General features: G+C 34.2%; 1 protein-coding gene and 2 non-coding genes across 7 annotated transcripts in view; all 3 read left to right on the top strand.

Annotated features, from left to right (window-relative positions):
* LOC122571792 overlaps positions 1-24661 on the top strand; it is a 215792-nt gene that overhangs the window by 57025 nt on the left and 134106 nt on the right. For all 5 annotated transcript variants that reach the window (XM_043735942.1, XM_043735944.1, XM_043735943.1 and 2 more), the window contains exon 2: positions 19870-20072. In XM_043735942.1, coding sequence (XP_043591877.1) covers positions 19870-20072 — 203 coding nt within the window. The remainder of the gene's footprint in view (positions 1-19869; positions 20073-24661) is intronic.
* Trnap-ugg lies at positions 18658-18729 on the top strand. The gene has a single exon. It is a non-coding gene; the product is annotated as a tRNA-Pro (tRNA).
* Positions 19032-19103, top strand: Trnap-ugg. Its single transcript has one exon. It is a non-coding gene; the product is annotated as a tRNA-Pro (tRNA).

The following is a 24661-nucleotide window of genomic DNA, read 5'->3' as shown; positions in this document are numbered from 1 at the left end:
CGCCTTGAAATATTCTACCAGATTGTAAATAAAAACCATATCGTTTCATTTAAAAACATAGCGTTGATCTTCATAACACTAGATTAGCCGCGTAGTAGTGACACACATATATGAGTATGAGTGTATGGGGGTATGTGCGTGTACAGCGTCTCGTAAAACAGAAGAAAACAACTGTTCTGTTGGTAGTGTGGCAAAGAAGATGGTGAGACAAAGATAGCGCTGAGACGTGTGCAAATGTGTATCGACGAATATCTTGTCAATCGCATATTAAATAAATCTGAAACTATTTTGATATCAATTCTAAGTGTAATCTAAGTGTTCCTATACATTTATTTCGGCAATTAAGATCCACAATTCTCGGCAATAAAAATATCTTCGAATGATACTTTTGACATATTATTGAACGAGTTTGGCAAGAATCGGCCAATCCATGGCAAGATGCGTCTATATTGAATTTCATGCAGGACACTCGCTCTTTGGTCACCTACGATATACATTTTTTCATTTAATCTGTTTGAATGTCGTAGCAAGAGATCATCTTTTTAAAACAAGAGGTTTAAAGTGGTTTCTATGTTTTTATCATTATCAATCATATCGTTATAAATCAAAGCATAAAAATCCGCGATCTATTCATCGTTATCATAAAGAGATCGCTCGCGCCAATTATCGCTCTATTATCTGCAAGTGAAACTCAATGCCATTATCTCTTCGAAGCGTAAGGACCGTTGGGAAAAAGCCAGAGTAGGCGCGTGGATCCATAAAAGCAACGCGCGTTTACTTGTCAAGTATACCAGCTGGCTGCTGAAGCGAGCAAAACTCTCATAGAAAGAAGACCAAAAAGAAAACACTCCACTGACCTGACTAAAGAAATAAAATAGTCAAACTCGAAGATGGTATTCCACTGGAGGTAGCCATCCACATGTTATTTAGCAATTAAGTTAGAAAAATTTATCAAATGTCCAGCTGGGCAAATTGTAAAGTACAAATTAAATAACAATAATAAAAAGAAATAACTTGTCGACTAAAGTAAAGTAAGTTTCTATCGCAAACCGATGATAGAGAAAAGGAGTTGAAGTTAGACGAGTTGCTGGGGACGGACACTCGAATGTCCTCACTTGGCATTTTCTCGATATCCCGAGGGTGGAGAGGATAAGTAACCGGTGAATGCGTGTTTCCAGGATAGAGAAAGTCCAACATCTGTACGTACCGGTCGCACCATGTAGCGACAGGTCGTGAGCGTGACGTTCGAGTGCCCGACTAACGGTCCGCTGGCAATAAAATAAAGCGCGGCGAGTTTAAGCGAAAGGAAAAAAGCTAATTGCCTGCTAATTCCAAAACATTCCGCGTTGTTGCGTTTTACTTGACTATGAACGGTCGTCGACTGCTTCAACTATCACTAAACGCTCGTTGGCTGTACGATGCTATCGCTGCGCCGCAGCGGCTATCTAAAAAAAGTCGTTGCGAGACACGCGACGCAGGGTACAGGCGAAAAATCGATATAAATCAGTTGGGACCGCAGGTGTTTATCAATCGGAGGCTAACGCACGCGGCAAACATGCGAGCGTGCACACTGCTCCATAGAAATTAGCAGAGGCTAAGTGTATTCGAGCGTATCGGTCCGCTTCACAACGCTCCGATAAATCGCCGACGCTTGCTGCTTGATTATAAAAATATCTAACCCACGCAATAACGGCTGTTGCGGCGATACATGCGTGGACGATATCGGACGGCGACAGTGATACGTCATTCGACGCACGTCTACACGTGACGACGAAGCTGGCAGCAACGTAATGGAGGTTGCAGTCAAGGCTGTAGAAAGGCGTTCCTTATTGCATCTTGCGAGCCGTGCTAACCGGTCGTCGACCTGCCACACTGCCGACTCTTTGTGCAAGGTCATTTTACTTATTGTTAGATTCGTTTTAGTGCGCGCGTATTCTTTCGACCTGTCGTTGCCTTTGTTTCGCGGCCACTCGCGTGACCGAGAGATGAATACGTTCGATGAATCGGGAATTTTGTAATCGGCTGCCTAACGACCCGCCAGCGGATGCGGTTCTACCTCGAAAGCGGAATAATTTTATAATACGTCGATTCAGTCGCGTCGATCTACCGGCGTCGTAGTTTTCTTGTTTCTTTGTTTATCTTTTCGACGTTTTATCGTTTCATTGCTTTATTGGGTTCGCCGGTGCAGTGTCTCTGCGGCGGTACATGAAACTGTAAAATTTATGCTGTATTTTTGTATTTATTAACTTTGCTCTTTAAAGCGTAACATTTTTCCTATATTACGTTTTGCGAAGGTCTTTGGCAATTTCACGTTGTACTTTTTGATATGAAAGTGATAATTTCGCTTCAGGCGATTATACTTGGAATTCTAATTAACCAAAAATTGAGTACGACAGAGATATTGTGACCCGTAAAAGCAAGTAGATGAGAATTAATTATTTTGTACGCTTAATGATTGAATATTCCAAGGATGAATCTTGAATATGCCGCTTTGAACTCGGTTAAGCTTCTCGCTTTAATAATTTCTATCAAATTGATGTTATGAGAACATAAATAACGTCCTGATTTATTAACATGGATTATGATCTACAAACAACAAATTGGAAAATTTTTCCACGATATTTTCAAATGCAACCTGGAAGAAAGCTTCTAGCCAGCCAGAACGTAGAATTTTGTCTAAAAATCGGATTTAAAAAGTGCGACGCAAGTAATGTCATGGAAATTCAAACTCTGTGTACAACAATCTCAATCATACTTCAATCAAACTTGGTTAATGCAGATTCTCCTATTGCAGCGCAGCTTAAGAAACTTCATTTTCTCGCTTAATTGCATTAGCGAGGCTTCGCCGCAGCTTTATCAAGAAACGTTTCCGATTCTAGCGACGCTGTATCTTCTTAAAATATATCATATCGATTTTACCATTTCGAAATATCGAATTTCTCCCGTGTCATACACACGAGAACGAAACACGAACATTGAAATATCCTGTTCGCTGCTTTACGGTATCGCGAAATGAGAGGAAGGAAAGAAGTTGGGATAAATTTCATCCGAAGTTACCAGCAACGATAATAGCTGGAACTTTCCGCTATTCGTTGCTTTAATTCGAACCGTTCGAGAAGTTTACGAACACTGAGGAAATTATTCCGCTCGTTGTTCGAAGACCTCCGAGTAACCCTGTTTCGCCAAGTTCAACGAATTTTCTTAACCGGCTACAAGTCTTGCGAAGAAGCTGCACTCAAGTTAATTAGTTTTCCGCCCTTTTGCGTAAGAAAACGTAATGAGGGTTGTCGCGCCGGTGATAACTCCCTTTCACGAAGTCATTAAAGTCATCTGCCTGTTCGAGGGCGCGATACTTTCCTGCTCGTCGTTTCAAACTTAAGAAGCTTTGTGCAAGTCACAAGTGAACCAGTTTTTTGAGGCGAGAGACGCGATTAATAATCCTGGTAGCGTCGGAAGGTCGCAACAAATTGTCCCGCAGCCTTTGTAACGAAGCAAGAGTCTTAAAAAGTTGGAGGGTCGTCCTCCAAGTTTGGCAAACGATCTCGTTATAAAACCATGAGAGTGATCGAACGCTTTAATCCATTATAACGCCATACAAGTCGAAGGCTACACATTCACATGCAATCATGTTTTTAGGAAATATTTACACGCAGCGTTGCGTACATAGCAACGAGCCTTTATGATTATTACTTGGGTCAAAGTAATAAAAAATAAAGAAAAATCCATTAAACACTGAATGAAAAGGTAACAAGATTTTACTTTCATCGAGTTTATGTTCTTGCAGAGGCACAAACACAGTTTTGAGAGAAAATGTCATTTCTTGGAAACTTCGAAAGGAGACAATTTTTGTTTGTAATTTTCCTTCACCATTTTTCGAAGAATAGGAAATTAGATTTTGTTACATATAAAACGGTTTACGAGGAACCACGACCAGAAAGAAGAAATGAAAGTTATAAATGAACTGTTCGAAATGCTACAAAACACAGTGGCATTTTCGATTTCATGTATCGAATAACGTTAAAATGTGCCTGTTCTGTATACAAACTCGCATTGCTTGTAAATAGAGAAAGGTTGATGTGCTTTGATATTGGAGAATAGATTGTCATAATATGGATGTGAATTGCGGTAAATTGTTGACCAATTAAATATAAATTAATGTTTTACTTTATCATTATTTCATACATTGAAATAGTTTTGCGAATAGATGATCACCATTCGCTTGTAATTTTCTATATGAAAGAGCTCGCTGACGAAACTTCGCTTTTCATTCAAAGACAAAGAATCGAGCTAGAAAGTTACATTAGCCGTCTCATGAACCGTCACGTGTCAGTTCAGCGTTTCGTTCTTTTCGTGGACAAAGCGCTCGATTTCTTTTGATCTATTCTCTGAGAAAACACGTGTCAACGTTGTCAGCAAAATAGTTACGTTATGAGAAACACCATCATTCGGTTAATAGGAAATGTGATTGCTTAAGGCAATTTTTATGAATCACGAGTTCAATGTAAGACGCAGTTCTTCTTTGTCCGGAAAGTAAGCCGTATTATTATCCTTATTAACCTTCAGGGAAATAAGTTCAGAGACATGGTATAGTAGCCAGAGTATATACAAGTATGTGTGTGCATGATGCACTTACTTTTAAATTCAATTAACTGCGTTGTGAGAAGTCTAATTTCTTTTCTTTTCTATCTGCTATTCGATCGCATATAATAAATTTAATAGATTTAAATATACCTTGTTTGTACTTTGTGGTATAAACGTTATAATTATAGGCTGACTTTCAAACTTTTACTTATAGCGATAATCAACTTGTTAAATTACATAAGCTGAATAACAAAGACTCTTTGTAAACAGCACTGTAAGTGCCAAAAATCAAATTTTTTAACGGAAAAAGGAACCTCTCTGATTTAAAATTATTTCCACAAATTCTGATTATTTGGTCTGATTATTATGATGCTCTTAAGCGTACGATAATCATCAAAGGCATCACAAAATTTTCTACTACGATTTTGCGCTAATATAGACAAAGTTCATCAGGAAAAGTCACCGTTTAGTCGTAGAGAAAACTGAAGTGCCATTCATTTAAATTTGGAAGGACCGTAGGTGCCTTTCCTATTTGTCCCTGATAACTTGTACGAAACCTGAAAATTTTGCGCTAATATAGACAAAGTTCACCAGAAAAAGTCACCGTTTAGTCGTAGAGAAAACTGAAGTGCCATTCATTTAAATTTGGAAGGACCGTAGGTGCCTTTCCTATTTGTCCCTGATAACTTGTACGAAACCAGAAAATTTTGCGCTAATATAGACAAAGTTCACCAGAAAAAGTCACCGTTTAGTCATAGAGAAAACTGAAGTGCCATTCATTTAAATTTGGAAGCACCGTAGGTGCCATTCCTATTTGTCCCTGATAATTTGTACGGAACCAGAAAATGTACTCTCTTTGAGATGTTCTTTTTATTTTTATTATAGAAGTATATTTTCTACTGTCACGAGTAAGAATTGTTATAAAATTATAGAAAAATTCACATTGTTTTATACAGAGGCAATGTTGGACTTAACGGTGGTACCAGCTTTTAACGTTATTAATAATTATTAACAAATGGAAATTGCTCTTAACTTCTACGCCACAGTGTTCCCATTGGTATGTGACGTTACACGATAAAAAGCATTTTTTAATTTATGCAAGACTTTTTTAATTGAGCAAGGACTTTCCCCATTTATATGATCACCAATGTATATATTTGTCTAATGACATTATTGCAATCAAATGATTTCCGAGAGATATAAATAGCATGATACAAAGTTATTTAAAATATAATTACACGTCAAAGATGATTATCAACAGAAATTTCGAAATGTTGCAGTAATGTACGTTTTCTTATTGTATATTATCTTTGCATATATTATCTACGACAGTGTCTTGTTCATTACGTAATCATATCAGGTGGAAGTTTGCTTAGTTATATTATTAACGATGTGATTTGTACGCGATCAACGTATAACGTTATATTCTTTTTCCTTCCGTTCAGAAGTCGAATAGAATAACGAGGAAATTACACCTATGATTCGTATGATTTAAAGCAGCTCAAACACTGAAAATGGCATTGTAACACGCGTGCCATAAATTTACAATCTTCGCATAATGTATAATGTATAGTATATTTCCACGACATTGAAATTCGTATGGAGCTATCAGATAGATATTTTAGATAGATCAGTAGAATCTAAAACAAATGGTAAGGTTGATATTACATTTACATATACAAATAATCATTAGTGAAAGATGTTATTTATCTTATATCTTTCTTATTGGGTTGTCCCAAAAAGTTTCTTTTGTTTTATAAGGAAATAATAGATGCACAATATTTTTTGATTTATATTATTTTATTGAATTATGTATGATCTATTTTGTAGTAATAGAACAAAATGAATCATATGTAATTCAATAAAATAATAGGAAATAAAAAATTCACAACATTTTATTGAATTTATTTTTTTAGTGCACATTATTATTTTATTGAATTATGCATAATCCATTCATTTTGTTCTATTACTACAAAATGGATCACATGTAATTCAATAAAATAATATGAAACAAAAAATTCACAACATTTTATTGAATTTATTTTTTTAGTGCACATTATTATTTTATTGAATTATGCATAATCCATTCATTTTGTTCTATTACTACAAAATGGATCACATGTAATTCAATAAAATAATATAAAACAAAAAATGTACAATATTTTATTAAATTTTATTCCTATTGCATATTATTATTTTATTGAATTGTATTCTTATTGCATATTATTATTTTATTGAATTATGCATGGTCCATTCATTTTGTTCTATTACTACAAAATGGATCATATGTAATTCAATAAAATAATATGAAACAAAAAATGTATAATATTTTATTGAATTTTATTTTTATTACACGTTATTATTTTATTAAGTTATGTATAATCCATTCATTTTGTTCTATGACTACAAAATGAATCATATGTAATTCAACAAAATAATATAAAACAAAAAATGCATAACATTTTATTGAATTGTATTCCTATTGCATATTATTATTTTATTGAGTTATGTATCATCTATTCATTTTTTCCCATTGCTACAAAATGAATCATACATAAGTCAATAAAATAATAATGTATAATAAAAATAAAATTTAGTAAAATGTGTTTTATATTGTATGATCCATTCATTTTGTTCTATTACTACAAAATGGATCATACACAATTCAATAAAATAATAACGTGCAATAAAAATAAAATTCAATAAAATATTGTGCATCTATTATTTCTTTATAAAACGAAAGAAACTTTTGGGACAGCCTAATAGAATCGATTGTTATATTCTTCTTTAATTACATAACTACCTCCTTTTCTTTTAATCTTTGTTATACTTTATCTACGCAGCCAAACAATTATGTTACATTGTGATCAAAGGTTTAATATTATTTCTATCTCAGTTCCACTTTAAAATAGTATAATTAGTTTTCTTGACGTAATTTAAACATAACTATAGAGTAACGCGCACGTGGATATTCAAATTTATTTAAAATTCGCTTTCTTTATTTAATCTATCTATATATATATATGTCGGAGATGGAAGGACACTGGAGCCTTCCGTTTGGAACTATGAGAAAATCCCGTAATATTGTAATCTAGATTCTACTATAGCCGTAATTAAACAATTGTCATTCATTGTATTTGTTCGAGACTTGTGATATTGGGATTGGGTTCGAGGCGACACAACTGGTCGCCGAACGTAGCCGGGGTCACGGGATGGACATTTTTCCTCGGGAATGTCGATATAATGGGATACACGTTGTATTAACAATCAAACTCCAAGCAGAGATTGCCTAGCAACGGCGATTGGAACCTTCTCGAAGCTTCGGACCAGTATATAACAAACGAACGCAATCGAAAAGGAAGGAAAAAATGCCATCAGTCTATTATTCGTGTGATCACCTTGGAGAGTTACACATCGAGCAGTATATATAGAGCGTCCCATTAAACGTGTGTTATGTTAAAGTATTTTACGTTTAATACAGAGTTATCCTGTTGACCGTGGATTCGTTATCGAACCTAGAATCATTGTCACTAACGTCTCGAGTATCTAATTACCACGGTTACTTGTCGATATCTGTAACAATCGTGTTTGCATTAGTCAATATCTTCTCTATTGCATAACGACAAAGTCTAACCACAACGAAGATTCGTTTCATGCCCCTTTAACCCCAACCCTAATCATAATGCCAATCCGACATATATATATCTATTTATACATTATTCTGGTAAGTGTCTGTTCAAATTAATCTTCAGGACCTTCTTTTGAGTTTCTCCAGCTTCCTGAGAAACTGCATGGATTTTAATGCATTTTCATTATTTTAAAGATCGTTTCACGAGCAAGGTTTAGATGTTTGACTTTAAAGAAAGATTTTAAAGTATGAATCACTCGCGACACGAGCATTAGAGGATCGAGCCAAAAGGAACCAAAAATACAAACAGTAGACAATTTGCAGATATTCGCACGAGCGACCTTCTTCGCTTCGATCGTGTTTTGTTTATAATCGCTGCCACGATATAGCTAGACGTCACGACCTTCTCTTCCAAGCAATGTCTTTCTCTTTTCGGCGTGCGTCATGTCACAAGCTTCACGACTCCGCTGCGTGATACCCGGCGCTGTTTCACAGGTCGCAGAACGTTTACCGAGCTAATAGAAATTCACAAAACATTATTATCGTCAGCCATATTATTAAAAAGAATGATATAAGATCCCGAGCAGAGGTCAGTTACAACTAATAATAAATAACAATTATTTTTTTATAATTTTACATTTTATATACAACAATAATTCTATCACATTATATACATATATATCAGTGGTATAAATATCCAAACTTCTCGAAAAGTGATTGTCGAGAAGCGTTCGTCGCTACTTTAGCATTCAATAATTTGGCTTATGGTGAACCTTGACCTTACGAGATTATTCCTAACGCATTTAAACTCGGCATTCAATGGATACTTGCCTGTTCACTCAAGTATCAGATAATCTGGTTGGTTTACGAAGACCAGTTCGTTAAATACGTTTCTGTAGCGTATCTAGAGCGTTTTATGTCCCTTCATCCACCTCATGTATTTGTAATATTTCGCATAGAAACAGCGGCGATTCGGCTAAGCACGGACATAATTTCGACAAATTAAGTCATCACTGTCGAATCTTATTTATAGCGGCGGTACCGAGAATAAGTGGTACTCGTTCTTGTTACATCAATTGTTATCTTCGTCGTTCCTCTTCGTCCCTGATGACCTACACACCCGGTAAATGGGGCAAAGAGCGAGCCAAGAGTCGAGGGTACACGGGTTATCTCATCGAGATCTTTAGAATGAGGTCACGCCGATCGCAATTTATCTAACGGAGATCCTCGTTCATTGGTACGCGCGACGATTCAAACTTTTGTTTCTACCTTTCTTTCACTCGTGCGAGATTCCTTTGGAAACGAAAGCGTCGCTAACGCGGAGAAAATCGTGTGCCTCCATTGATGATCTCTCAGCTGTATCGCAGTATTACGTAACGTATCCGAAATTCTCACGATCGTTCGTAGTTAGGTGAATGTTTCTACGTTTCAAATTTTCCTCTGTTATCCCGCGTGAATAAAATGTCTGGATCAATTGCTAATCTTTCAGAGCTTACGTAATTGACCGATGATGCAAGATACTTCTAACGAGTGAGAAATGTAATTTCAAGTATAGAAATATATCGGTATCATATCATATCGGTATAGCAATATATCAATCGATCGAATATAAATAATGTATTAATATCTACGTATTTTCTTTATATAAATTTATTACTTGTGACACTAATACGATTTATCATTGGCTGTGTCATGGCTCGTATATTTAAAGTGCGTCAGAGTATCACAGAAAGATACAGAGATCGGGCAAGTCCACTTTTTGGAAAAATCGTACTTGATCAAGCTTTGTGTATTTTTATACATCGCCGAGCAATCTATGCAAAAATCAGACAAGTTTAATAACAATTTTTCGACTTACACAATATGACTTTGGGAAGAAGAACCGGCCATGTCCAGCTTTTGTTCTAAAATATCGCAATGGTGGTGCTAATGTAGCGTTTAATCTGTCAGTCAACGTGCTTTGAATGTTTGGTAAACTGCTCTGTTAATTGCATGTCTTTCTTCCTGTCGATTCGAAATGTTTTCGGACGAACAATAATCGTATCGGTCATCGGAAAGTAAACATGTGCCAACGAAAGACGACCAGTGGTTTATCTAAGGAACTGTTTGAAGAGCACGGAAGAAAGTGGGGCAAAAATAAAGATGTGAAAAAATATTACATTTCAAGTACCCGGCATTTTCTTGCAAGAACCAGACCAGTCGAAATATCGGAGCAGATAGGCATATTTTTTAAAAATTTAACAGTATCATTTCTTGTAACATTTGTTGTACAAACATTTCTAAGGCCAAATATTAATTTCTGAAACGAGTCGTATTTAATTTATTCTTATTCAATTTTTCGCATCTTTTTTAGAACCTGCTCTTGCCCAGCTTTTACACCAAGATCCTTAATTTCATTAGGAAAAATGTAAATGGTTTGGAACAGTGCGTGACATCTCATGCGTGTGCACTTGGGAAATAGCAAAAATAGTTTTCGAAGGTTTTAAGGACAGTTCTATATTTTGAAATGTAGCTGCAAATTTTTCCACGAGCCACCCGATGCATCCTTTTTCTTCTCTAGAAAAAAATATCGATAATTTGTCGTATGAAAGACGAAAGAAACGAACGTATAAGAATATCTCGTTACATATATTTTTCCTCGCCTTTAGTTAAAATATCTTTTAAGCCAATCAATTAATTTTGTATTGTAGTCGGTAGTTTTCGTCTGGTTCGAGGATCTCCTTGTTATCGAAAGAGATAAAAAACAGATATTATAACACGTACGTATATTGTGTATTGAGTAGCTTTTGTGAAACGCTTAGAGCACAACTTGATTAATGAGGTTTTCTTAAGACCGCATATCCATCTGAGTTTGCTACAAAAAATGGCGATTAACGCATTGCCTTTGGAAGAAACGTGTACATTTGTAGAGATTAGTTTGGTATTTTTACGTGAAAGTGATTTATTTCTGTTCACTTTCGAAAGTTTCAACATCTGTTGTTAATCTTTCTGGATCATGAAACATAAATACTGGTAAGGGAAACATTAATAATGGATGTCTGTTTTATTCTTTGCTTAATAACGTGGGAAACAATGCGATTCGTTCGATTTAATTAATCTATTAAAATTTATTCGTTCCGTTTCTCCTCTTTCTTCTGAGAATTTCGTAAGAATTGAAATCTTTCGAATCTCTAGTCTGCTCTAGTTCATATTTGTTGCTTTGTATATTTCATATACAATAATTTCTGTCCAATTGTATTCTAAGTATTGTATAATTATATTATTAACAAAGAGTAGTTGTAAAATGCACGAGTAATGAAGGAACAAGTAATTAATAATAACAATAAATTTGAGAAGCATATGTTCGAAAATAAGTAATCAATTTTAAACAAAGAGTACAGTTTTAACACTGTTATCATTGTTGAAATATTATTTGAAGAAACCACCTTTTTGAAAAGAATATTTAATTACTATATTTTTAATACCTTGTTAATTTAGAATAACTGAGTGCATAATTATATAATTTAATAAACGTTATACATAAAATAGTCCAGAAAATGGGAATGTTTTTTATACCGAAGTATATAAAGTTTTTGTTATTTCATCTGCGTAAAATAATAGGCAAGTTTTAATGAAATATCAGTAAAAAGAAGAGAATCTGAATGGATGGTAAATTTACAATAAATTTCCACAAGCGATGTAATAATTGGCAGGATCACAGAAATTTCTTCTAAATGTATCCTTTTAAAATATATATTTTGTTAATAAACACTATACATAAAATGGTCCAGAAAATGGGAATGTTTTTTATACCGAAGTATATAAAGTTTTTGTTATTTCATCTGTGTAAAACAATAGGCAAGTTTTAATGAAATATCAGTAAAGAGAAGAGAATCTGAATGGATGGTAAATGGCATTTACAATAAATTTCCACAAGCGATGTAATAATTGGCAGGATCACAGAAATTTCTTTTAAATGTATCCTTTTAAAATATATATTTCGCTCGTTAATTTTACTCCGAAGCTTTTGCGAAAATTGAATTTGCTTAATGGTTCTAATTTTTAAAATTCAGATAAAATTCAGATAAATCTCTCGGGAAATATGCTTCGCGTGTGTGCCTTTTGAAAATGACATCGGTAAACGTTATTTTGCATAAGCTATTAACGTTAGATGCTTAAGAACGTAATTACTGGTCCGCTGTCAATATTCATCGTAGAATTTTGATAATTTATTCGCTAAAACCTTGAATAATATTTTTGTACTTTTACAATTTTGTTTTATAAACAAACCATATTGTATATTATTTTGACCACTGACAAATATATATATTTATATTTATATAAATGATATTGAACATATTTAAATATGTTATATATATATTTATATTGTAAAAGTACAAAAATATTATTCAAGTTTTTAGCGAATTTTACAAGTTTGTTTTATGAACAAATCATATTGTATATTATTTTGATCACTGACAAATATATTTAATATTCTTTATATAAATATAAATATAATATAATAAATATATATATATTTGTCAGTGGTTAAAATAATATACGATATGGTTTGTTCATAAAACAAAATTGTAAAAGTACATATATATGCATCGATAAAAACTGCAAAATTTGCAAACTTTGCAAAGGAGTTGCAAGCAATATGGTTCTAAATATTATTGTAACAACTGCTGTAATGATAAATAAGCTTTTCTATTGCATTTAATCAGATCTACATTATATTATACTAGGTCGTCCGAAAAATTTCTTTCGTTTTATCAAGAAATAATGGATGCACAACATTTTCCCTTTTATATTATTTTATCGAATTACGTATGATCCATTTTGTTCTATCAAAATAAAGATTACAACGTTCAACAGATTAGGTTTCATGTTTGTATAAAAATGCGTCGTTGTAAAAGACGTGTCTGTAAAACAAAGACATTTTTCGGACGACCTAATATTAATAAAATATCAATAAAATAAAAAAATATATATATATCGATCATATTGCTTGCAGCTTTTATCGATGCGTTGTCGTCTACTTTCGAGTCTGTTCGATTCACCTCGATGTTAGCAGATTAACACGTAGAAAGTACCAATCCTTAGCTCGATCGCGCGTTGACTGAAGAGAAATACGTTGAAAGTCTCACAATGTCACATCACGTTATGGACGTAAAGGGAAACGTCTACGACGCGTAATGGTATTTCCACAATGTCAGAACGTGTTGTGCGGTCGTGCGGACTCACCAGACAAATTTCGCTTCTTCACAATTTTTAATATTCGATCTTAACACGTGCGTGCAGTAAAGTAAAGAGCAGCGATCCATAAAATCATACGAATTTGTCTTGTCTACTACCACATAAATATTTTGCTATGTTTATTTAGCACAGACATATGTATTTATGTTCACTTCCATTTATATTTCTTTTCTCCTAACTAACATTTCTCCTACAAATGTAAACATGAAATTCTTTATATATCGTAAACTGAAGAAATACATACACAATAAACCGTATTATTTATCGATTATTAAATAACAGATCAACGAAATGATTAATTATTGACATATCGACTAATGGAAAATTTAAGCATAATTCCTTGCTATTAATATAATCAATGATTGGTAAACCATAATTCGTATTACATTCGTGTTCAAAACTGTCTATGAAACGAATATTCGTACAACAATTAAAACATCACTCTCTCTCTCTCTCTCTCTCTGTCTCTGTCTCTCGTATGAAAATAAAATCAATCAATTATTCGAACAGCTTGTGTCGTGATTAGTTTGTACAGTAGTTGTTACTGCTGTGATTAGTTGGTACTATAATATATAAATAAAAACTAACTATTTAATTAGTTAGTACTTTAACTTCTACCGTACAAACTATTTGCTACTATCTTCAAACCGTGCTATTTTTTGTATCTCCCAGCATACAGTGCAGATTCTGAATATTTTCCAACGTGTCACGTTTTACCATAAAATTACGAAATCCTTTGTAAGTGGATTTTTCTACGCGGAGCAAACGAACGGAGGATTCCCGCGTGGTTTCTAGATGGAGGAAGGAAGAGTAGAATTATACAAACGGGAGAAATATTTCCACGCAAGCCACACAATTGTTGTCGGCAAAAAACTATGGTATTTACTTACACTTAAGTGTACAAGCGTATCGACGAGAACTTCCATTTTTTTCTCCCCGGTCTTTTCTTCCCTTCGCTCTTTTTTCTCTATTTTCTTTCGTACATCGACATGGATTTAACGAGGTACCCTTTTCATTATGCGACGCAAGAGGTCGGCTTGCTTAATGAAGAGCGGGTAGGTTGGTCGACGTTAATTGGGCGACGGGAGCTCAAAGCTCGAGAGCTTAACTCCGTCGCGCAAACCAACGCCCCTGCTCTTTTCAAGCTCTTCGTAGCGAATGCCACATTGTTGATCGTCGTAGAACCGGTTCGCTCGAGCACGCTGTGGAAAACTTGGCGAAAGATGAATTTTTTCCGCGACACCCGCCATTCTTTGCGCTCCTCCCGCCGTTTTTCACAGCGAGCTTCGGCTTCCTTGTAAAACACGACTGCCGCAAGCTTTAGTATGTAAAACTTGGTACGTTAGTCCATGCTTCTACAGATCAGAGCTATCCTTTATGTCTGACCTCTTTTACCACGAAATTCTACGTAGAACGAATGAAAAAGATGGACATTTTTTTCGGGATAAAGCGCTAAAGAATTTCACAATTTAGTTTTATAATTTATATCTTTGCACGTAATATTCGTTGAATAGTATGATAGTTTGCAATAATTTTAATAATTCAGTGAATTTTTATAAGATTCGCTTCTCATTATTAGAATTAATTGGGACTAGTTTATTACATTAGATTGTTAATTAGGATCAGATTTAATACTCTGATTGATATCCGTGTTATTTTATGCAATTTTATGGAAATGTGGGAGGAGCAAAGAACATATTTTCCGTGCTATTAACAGTACATAATATTGTACGTATAGGTGGAAAAGAATGTTTTTTTTAGATTTTGGATAACAAAACACGAAAATTGTATCGTAATCTATTAATCTTTGTCACGTTACTTAACTTGGACTATTTATACCAGAGAGTTTGATGGTGCATCTGAACGACGAAACTACATTTGAATATCTTCATTTGAATATTTACATTTGAATATCAAAGTTGTACAACGCCCAAATTCCTTAATCACGAAATACCTTAACCCGTGGTTCACCGATTAAATTAATCCATGAACTACAGAATTTACTACGCGTCGAGGATATTTCACGTTAAATGTATTTTCATAACAGAAATCTCCGTTACAATTAGACGGCAAATATTCCTATCGTAAATTACGAAATAGATTTCCAACTCACAGTCACAATGTTTTCACAATGTTTCACCACTAAACATCAACTGAGAATAGTTTCGCCTCGATGAAATTCCATTTTGGGTATAGTCTTACGTCACATCTATCCGAACAAAATATACTTGGAGCCGGTTAATTGAAACGAATTAATTAGAAATCCGAAGGCCTTTTCAAGTGTATTATTCTATGGGTTAGGACTAGATCTGTACGATAACGAATCTACTGAAAATGTTTATGCAAATTGGTGTTTTTAGAGACCTGATTAAACGGAATCTATCCGGCGTTTCATTCACTGAATATTATATCAAGCACTATACCTGGGATATTTTATAAACATAGTATCGCATGTTATGATATTTCCCCGGTCAATTATTATATTTGCTCCTAATTGGAAAAAATTATAGACGAATCATGTTATAACTATAATTCATATTTTATATGATAAAGAAACAAGCAGAGCGTGACATATTAACAGTTTTAGTAAGGAACAGCATATGATTTATAATTTATAATTTATAATCTGCACCAAGTACCAAAATATTGTAGCATCGTGACTACTATAGTTACTTATCATTACTATTATATATTATTATATATAATATATTATATAATATATTATATATTGTATATATTATTAATTATATTATATATATTATATATTATTAATTATATATATAAAATATTATATATTATATATACTACTATATATTATAGTTACTTATCATTAATAAACTAAGTAGATTGAACAGGTGTTAATTGTACAGAGAATAATGTTCGTTAAACATGAACTAATCGCAGCAAACGTATAATAATCAGCACAACTAAATAATTAATCAACGACTCGACTCTCATCAACGCATACCGCACTCCTTGACATCTCAACTCGTACTGTTATTAATTCGTCCTTTGTCCCCTAGCAACCCCTTGTCTTTTGTCCTAGCCTCACTATATACGTGCTCAGTAACCGCTCGTTTATAATTCACATGACACCCCCCAGGCCCCTCATCCATGATATTACAATATTATTAAAAATCAGAGATAACTTAAAACTTTTGAGCAGATATGTCCATCTACGAAATGCGCTATTATATGAAACCAATGACGTAATTAATGTTATAATCATTAACATCTTTCAGAATGTTCGAGATTATTAAAATGAAAGTTCACTAAAATGTTCGACAGAACGAGAAAAATACGTCTAATCCGAAAACCCAATGAAAATACAGTAATATAATGTTACAGCAATAATAATAATAAATACAGTAATATAAAAATAGAAAAGCTGCGATTATCCGACGTGACGCGAAAATTCGGATAATAATGAAAGGTCGATTAACGTTTATAAATCATATAATAAAATTATAGAAGAATGTTGATAATGTAACATCGTACACGTTCTTAGGTTTAACACATTGTTTAATCGGTTGGAAATTTGTTTAGCATTTCATAATATCTTTTACTATTTGCTCTGTCCTACTCCTCGCGTTAAAATTCGGGAAAAGAATGAAATTACGGTAAAGTTCAAATCACCTCGGATAACACGAGGTGTGAAACCGTGTAAAATTAATTAATAATATATCAAATTTAAAAATTCGCCGTATATAAATTATCTTGGAATTTTATCATATGCAACGTACAAGATATAATCTGTGCAATTTTGTTATAAGCAATTTTAAATTTCCTAGGAATGTGCATAAACATTCTCGGTTTCGTGATGAATCGACTGTCTGAATTAGGAAGAACGATAGACCGTGCCGTTTAACGACCCGATGGCCTGCAAAGGGCATCTGTGCCAATTATCTTTCCTTCACGGAGATGCGTTTTAATCGCCTGCTCTGGCTCCATGGAATTAACAGACGTTGCACTGCACGCCAGGCCGATTCAATTATTCGACCTCGTAAACACTGTGCTCCTGTCCAATGAACGTTCAACTACTTTACAAGATTTGTCATTGTTACCTCGATGTCACGAACATACGCTCCTCTTCGCGTATTTCTGCGATAATTAACTGGAAATCTTTCTACCTGATTGATCGCCCCTTTCCATCTACCAAGTGCGCAACTCTCTCAAAAGTCTGACAGTTACAAAAGTCGATCAACTTATAACGGGGAATAAGACGAATGCGTACAGCAAAAGAGAGATAGAGTTATGAAAATCAGAATTTCTTTCCTCTTACGGTTATCGTTAGTTATCGATTTTGTGTTCTTTTAATTTGTACATAATATTAAATAATAATAATACACATAAATAATTTGAGGAAGGAAATTAGGAAGGATGTTCTTTAGTGGCATGCAATTCTTCTAATTGCAAGCGAATATAATAAGAACTGCAGTATGCAAACTACTTAATGTTAATTGTTAGAGCATCGGGAAATTAATGATCGTTGATATTCTAATATTATCGATCCGTACACTTTCATCTATATGAAATGTTCATTACTCGAAGTACCTGGAAATAAGATATTGTTGATAGCGGAAGATGGGCATCGTGTTAATTAGTTGCTAAACTTAGAAAACTGCTGCGAAATATTTCTAATTATAGGTACGTCTTATCGAAATTAAGTTCTACAGTTAATGAGTGTGATAAATTAGAAAAAAATTTCCACGATTAACTGTAATACTGTAGCGTATAAGTTAATCTAATGACAGATAAAGAAATTGATGTTTTAATGTCATTGTGATGCAGCGTTTCTAGATAAGTGAAGCGTCAGATTGAATTTTAAGCTTCAATTTTATGCTTTTAAAAGGCCTTAAAAACATTTTGTATATGTTCAAGGGAAGAAGTCTTCTTTCTAGAAGAAAATTTTCCTTTCAAACAATTAATCGTTTCCCTGTAATTTCCTATTTTATAGAAAGTACGTGTTACTTATATTCGTTAAAAGTAAGAAACTCTTCGCTTGTAACTTACACACGTATGAAACGTACGTATTTCGTAGAATATACGAAATATATATACGTAATAAGCACAAGATATTCTTATTGGAATAATAGCAGTGTAAAAGAGTCTAACAAAGTACAGTTTTCGAATTAACAAGGAAAAGGGATTTTATAAAGTAAAATTCCTCCCAGTCAGAATTTTGTACCCCGAAATCTGTGCCGCTAAGGGGCTCAGTGGTCTAGGGGTATGATTCACGCTTTGGGTGCGAGAGGTCCCGGGTTCGAATCCCGGCTGAGCCCGTGCACATTTTCGCAACCTTTTTGCAAAAATATATTTTTTGCATACAACATTCTCTATAAACATAAGAATCGTCCTCATAATCTTTTCAGAAGTAAAGTTGGAAGAAACGATCAAAATTATGTTGAGATAATGTCTTTCTTCTTTTATATGTACGTTTATATTTACGTATAAAGGTTTTTCTTGTAATTGGATCGTTTTGACGTAAGTAGGTAACACGTGTAAAGAATAATTTGGAAAATAGTAGAATTTTTTGGTACGAGTTTCAACTTGTGATGAAAGTATAGCAAAGAATAAACAGAGCGGCTCAGTGGTCTAGGGGTATGATTCTCGCTTTGGGTGCGAGAGGTCCCGGGTTCAAATCCCGGCTGAGCCCACTTTTTTTTTCCGCGAATTTTTTTTATTTTTGTTTTAAAACGCTCTTTTTATAGCTTTGTAATATTTCTATTTTTTTTTTTTTTTCAGAATTCCGTATATTTTTTCAAAACATCGAAATGAATTCGTAACATGCGCGTTTTTTAACGATCAATAACAATAATCAAGCAGCTCCTCTCACATGTTTCGTGTTTTCCTAGAAATTTTAATTCGACGAAGAAATGTATATTTTACAATTCTGATATAAATATTTACGGTATTAATTATTATTTGCATTTAATTCTTACTTCATTTTTCTACTGATACTTCCTAATTTCCAGAACATTTCCAAGACATATGACTTTGAGAGTTTTAATCTGACCACATGTCAACGATAATAAAATAATATAATAATATTATAGAATAACATAGTAATAAAAATAATAAAATAATAATAGAATACAATTTGTACGTTAATAGGATTCCATGCCGATAATTGAACATAGAATACACCCAATTGCCTAAGAATCATTAATTAATCGCCACCGAGTATATTTTCCTTCAGACGAAACAAATAAATGTAAAAATGTCAGAGAACCTGTTAAATTTCAAACGATCGTCGAACGTGGTGTTTCTTTTATCCGGCAACGCTCGGATCGTCGTCGCAGACAAAGCGTGTCGCTCCCATTGTCACTCGTTAACATTATTACCAACTCATTGAGAATCAGTATCGTCCTGTTGTGTGGGTGCAATTGACTAAAAGCATTGTTGTTTATCTATTATTCCAGGCCCAGCACCATGGCGGCTGAGGAGGGTACGCTGAGTGGCGGACTCGGGGCGAAATTAAAATGTCCAACCCCTATATCACGCTTGAGGGTGGAGAAGATCGAGGGCGGTCTCATGGTAGCTGGGGTTGTAATAGCTGCGAACTGCCAGATTGCTCTTCCGGCATTCGGCTTTCTCTTCATGCTCGTCGGCGCTGTGCTCACTGGTTTGTATCTTCCTCATTGTTTCCACCCACTCAACTACCTACATAATATCGATATTCTATATTTGCCAGCATTGTACTCTGCTTCCAATTGTCTGCTAATATCGGGACAAAGTGACGAACGACAGATCCTTGACCGTTGTTAACGATTTCGTGAAAATGTCCTCGTACCAAACGAAGCAGCTGCACGCCAACAACTACTCGTTCGTATCGAGCATCGATTAGAGTTGTTTCGCTTACCGAACAGCAAGAAACGGTTGAACGCTTTTAACCTAATAGATGTTTGCTCTTGTAGTTAAAGAAACAGCGTGAGATTCTCCCCTACAATTTCGTCAATATACGGCGTCTCGCAAAGGTATTTTACGAATATATCGGATACGTTGTATGAAACTTTTTACAAATTTCGTGATTACTGTAACGAGACGCGACTGTCTTGATTATAATAGGAACATTTGAAAGCGAACAGAAAATGCATACTGAAGTTACAAGACACTTATTGTGCATGTATATAGACTTATTGATATTGCTTTTTGGTATACAAATTGAGTAGTATTCAAGTTCATTTATACAGTTCTTAAACATTTATTTATTAGCAACAATTGGCACCAGATGGTCTCTCTACATATGGTGGCTTATTAATACAACGAATAATGGGCTGTTGAAACAGTTTGGTGATCTTTGCAAAGTGTATGCTTCCAATAAATATCTCGCAATTTTTATATGAATTTTCAGATTCATTCAGATTTTACCAACGTAATCTCGATAGTCGCATCTCGTTACGGTGCTAATGAAATTTCAAAATTCTACAATATGTATAATATGTTGTACAAATTGTATAATACGAACATAAAATGTTTCTAGGAACGTTCGAATAGTTTCGTGACCCACTGCATACGACGTTCAAACATCTTTTGAATTGATGATTTACCGCATCGATAGTTTAACCCTTTCGCTTCGGCCGTCCAGTCCGCCTAAGTGCTCTGCCTGTACGGAGGCGCATGAAACACTATACCATCGTTTGGATATATGAAATATATCGCGTGAAATGTTTTGATGCTTCAACAATGAGTAACTTTTAAGAAGCGATTAATCCAATATATCAATAAAATCAACAGAAAATGTTCTGCTGGTAACGAAAAAATATATTATTAACTACAGATGACACTGGTGTATGCCTGATATATGGGGTGCCGATCGTCGCGTGGTCGCCGCCTATAAGCGGCACTCGTACCCGCAGGTCATCTTCTAGCCGGCGCCGCCTATAAGCGGCACCCGAAGCGAAAGGGTTAATGAATATTTTTGCAAAAGCAACGAGTTACATCGATCGATGCATGAAAAAGTACATCGCTGGGTATACAGAATAACAACGAGATTGTTTCTTAGTAACAGAATATTCTTTCGATAACAAGCAGGAAAATAAGGATGCATAACAACGAAACATTTTCTTTTCAAGAGGATATTAAGCTGTTGTCGTGTTATCGATCGCGAAAACGTCGAGAACCTTAGACAAAGACTTTTTTTAAACTTACTCTGATAAGAGGAAACAGCGAAGTCTAGCGAACATTCACGAGCAAACGACCGTGTTGCAACGTCTTCTTCTTCGCTGTGACTTATCCAGTTCGTAGTATAATATTCACGTTGTTAGTTTTTTCATAGAGCTCGAAACCCAAGCGTTTCAACGTCTCTTTGTTTTCTTCGCGTTGCTCTTACGTTTCGTGCTTTTCGTGTTCTTTCAATTGAAATTTTAACATTTGTTAAATTCTCGTCACGCAATCGCCTCTTTTGTTCGATTGCTTTTATGCTCTCATCTAATTTTACTGGAATCAACGAGCGCTTATTAATAAACTCTACGGAAGATAAAATTATCGCTGTTCAATAGGAACAAATAAAATTTCCTGCTCCGAATATATTATTTTAAATACATATCGATATTCGATTTTCTTTGACTGCTTGATTATTCTTTCGTGCATTGTGTCGTTATATTCGTGTCGTTTGAAATGATGTTTCAAACGTGCTTTTATCTTTCAGAAAAAGTATTTCAGTTTAAAGCCCAAATTCATTCGTTTCGAACTTCTTTCCACAAGTTTGTTTCTCTTCTTACGTGAAAATCTGTCGAGTACGTAGGCAGTCGTCGTGTTAGTGTTCTTTTTCTCGTAATCATTGCTTACGACTAGGCGGATTTTTATTCATTTGTGGGAAATTTGAAGGCGCAAAATTGTGCAAAATCTACGTGATATAAAGAAAACGTGTCAAATATGCAAAATATGGTGGTTTGCGTAACATTTCGTAGGTGAAACAATTTTCCACAGAGACTCTATTTTTCGAATTATTTCAGAAAGCCGAGTTTGCATAAAAATCTGCTGTTTACTGACGACATTGATATTCAGTGCAGTAAGCAGTCGATATAATGAAGACTAAACAAATGCAAAAGCGTAATAAACTTGCGTAAGCGATGGATCAGTATCTTGAACTCGTAATTCAATGCAAAATAATTGTTGCACCGTGGCGAAGAGTGGCTCGGTACTTTCCATTTTGGAGAAAGTGCACAGGATGCACATGATTCTCGAATTATACGAGAAAGTTGACGAATACATCGATATACGTATATCACTGTTACTATAAGCAGTAGATTCATACAATACGCAAATACGAATATTATGCGCGTACAATAAAAATATATTTTCCATGCATCAATCTCAGCATCAGCAAGAGGAATATATTTTTTAGCCGACTGTTCACAATTACGTCAATCGCTATAGTGGGTTGTTAACGACTCAGTGCTAATTATAGATTGAAACAATTAGTTATAATTAGTCGAAATAATAATTATAGCGTCATAATTTTTCGGCAAGATTAGTCTGTTTTGAAGATGTTAACAATCGCAATGTTTAATTAAAGCGTTTTAGTCTGAAATCTTTTACGCTGGTGTAATTACCATTAAATTATGATCTAACAGCAGCAAATTTGTTGCGGTCTAAGATGAGATATGATGTACAGTAGTTTTCGTGTTACATAACACTACATATTATAGAGCGCGTCTTCACAGAAGTATGGTTAGATTAACGTTGTATCTATCATGGTTCTCGACATTCTGTTTTAAGAAATGATCAAAGATTAACTGGTTTCGAGAAAATTAAACGTGAGCACAAGCTATAGGTTAGGAGCCAGGATGTTCGACCAAACACGTAGGAGCTGCAACTTTGTATTTCATTCTCTTCAAAAAGGCTGCGTTTCCAATTTCTCTGAAAATTACTGAATCTCTGAAATCAGAAGTATTTTTTTTATATATATTTAATTTAAGGTATAACGTTGGATTACTGTGAGCAGTATGTGTGTGTATGTGGCTGCAAAAATTGAATTATATGTATTGCAAATGTTGCTTCATGCATGGATTGTGGTGTGAGTGGGAGAGAGACACGACAACCAGTTTATTTAAATGTGGGTGGACAGCGATATTCTGCTTTTTTTTTTTGTTTGGTTAGTTACAGTCACTTTTTAAAGAGTAATTCATAGAGGCATAGGCTTGGTTTCTTCAACAAGAAATAAATAAAATAAAATAATAATTGTTAAAAGAATTATTATATGAAATAATTTTTCGTTACATTGTATCTATTTTATTTAGTTATTTTATATTTAACGTCTTCGAACGTTTCGTTCTTCTTAAACCTTAAAATCGTGGAAAGAGTTCAGGTTTGTAGGAATATTTCTTCTTACATTTTATATAAATGTACGTGTGTGCAGGCATGTGAAAGTTCACTACGCAAATTTTTTTCCCAGCCTTTAGTTTACTTTATAACGCGCTTGTTGAACTTCGTTTCTTTTTGTTTGAACGTTTGCAATAGTAGCGAAGTTTGTTTTCAAAAGGGAAAGAGAACGTAACATTTTCAGATAAAAGTGACATTTGTTTTTCTTCCTTTAACACACTGCACCCACTTCAAAAGAGTGTAATAAAGTTTTATCGTTACTGTGTATATTTTCGTGCGTGTTATATTGGACGCAAATAGTCATTCATGCAAACTTTTCTCGTGGCTCGAGCTCGGAAAGCACAATTCGCAACGCGTACGACTGTGAAACAGATTGCAGCTCAAGACGTATCTGATTTTTACGCGGAAATGAACTTTTCCTGGAATCTTGAAACAAGAAAATCATCTCAGGAAATTGCACCAACTTCCACCAGCATTTTTTATGCTGTACGTCTCATAAACAGTTAAGCTGTTGGTTCTTAGCGTTTATTCGTAAATGGCAGATTTGTGAGAAAAATAGAAAACATAAAGATACGATGTTCTGATTAGATATTTTAAGTTGTAAATGATACTTAAGCGTTTTTAAATTGCTCGCTGTAATCCCTTGAGCATAATAATTACAAAGAGATATATGTCAATGTTACATAATACAAATAAATAATATATTACAATGTATTATAATGTATAATAAAATACGACAGGATAGTATCATTGAAATATAAAAACGAAAAATTTCCTCAAGCTTTCAGCGAATTCAGAGTCCAAAACTATAGAATTTTTCAAACAGTTAAAGCAATCATATCTTACAATAATATTATTATTGACGTTGCAAAGTGCTCACGTAATTTT

The sequence above is a fragment of the Bombus pyrosoma genome, linkage group LG10 (assembly GCF_014825855.1).
Source record: "Bombus pyrosoma isolate SC7728 linkage group LG10, ASM1482585v1, whole genome shotgun sequence".
Taxonomy (NCBI): domain Eukaryota; kingdom Metazoa; phylum Arthropoda; class Insecta; order Hymenoptera; family Apidae; genus Bombus; species Bombus pyrosoma.
The sequence above is the reverse complement of the archived record's forward strand: the minus strand, read 5'-3'. Positions and strand labels throughout refer to the sequence as shown.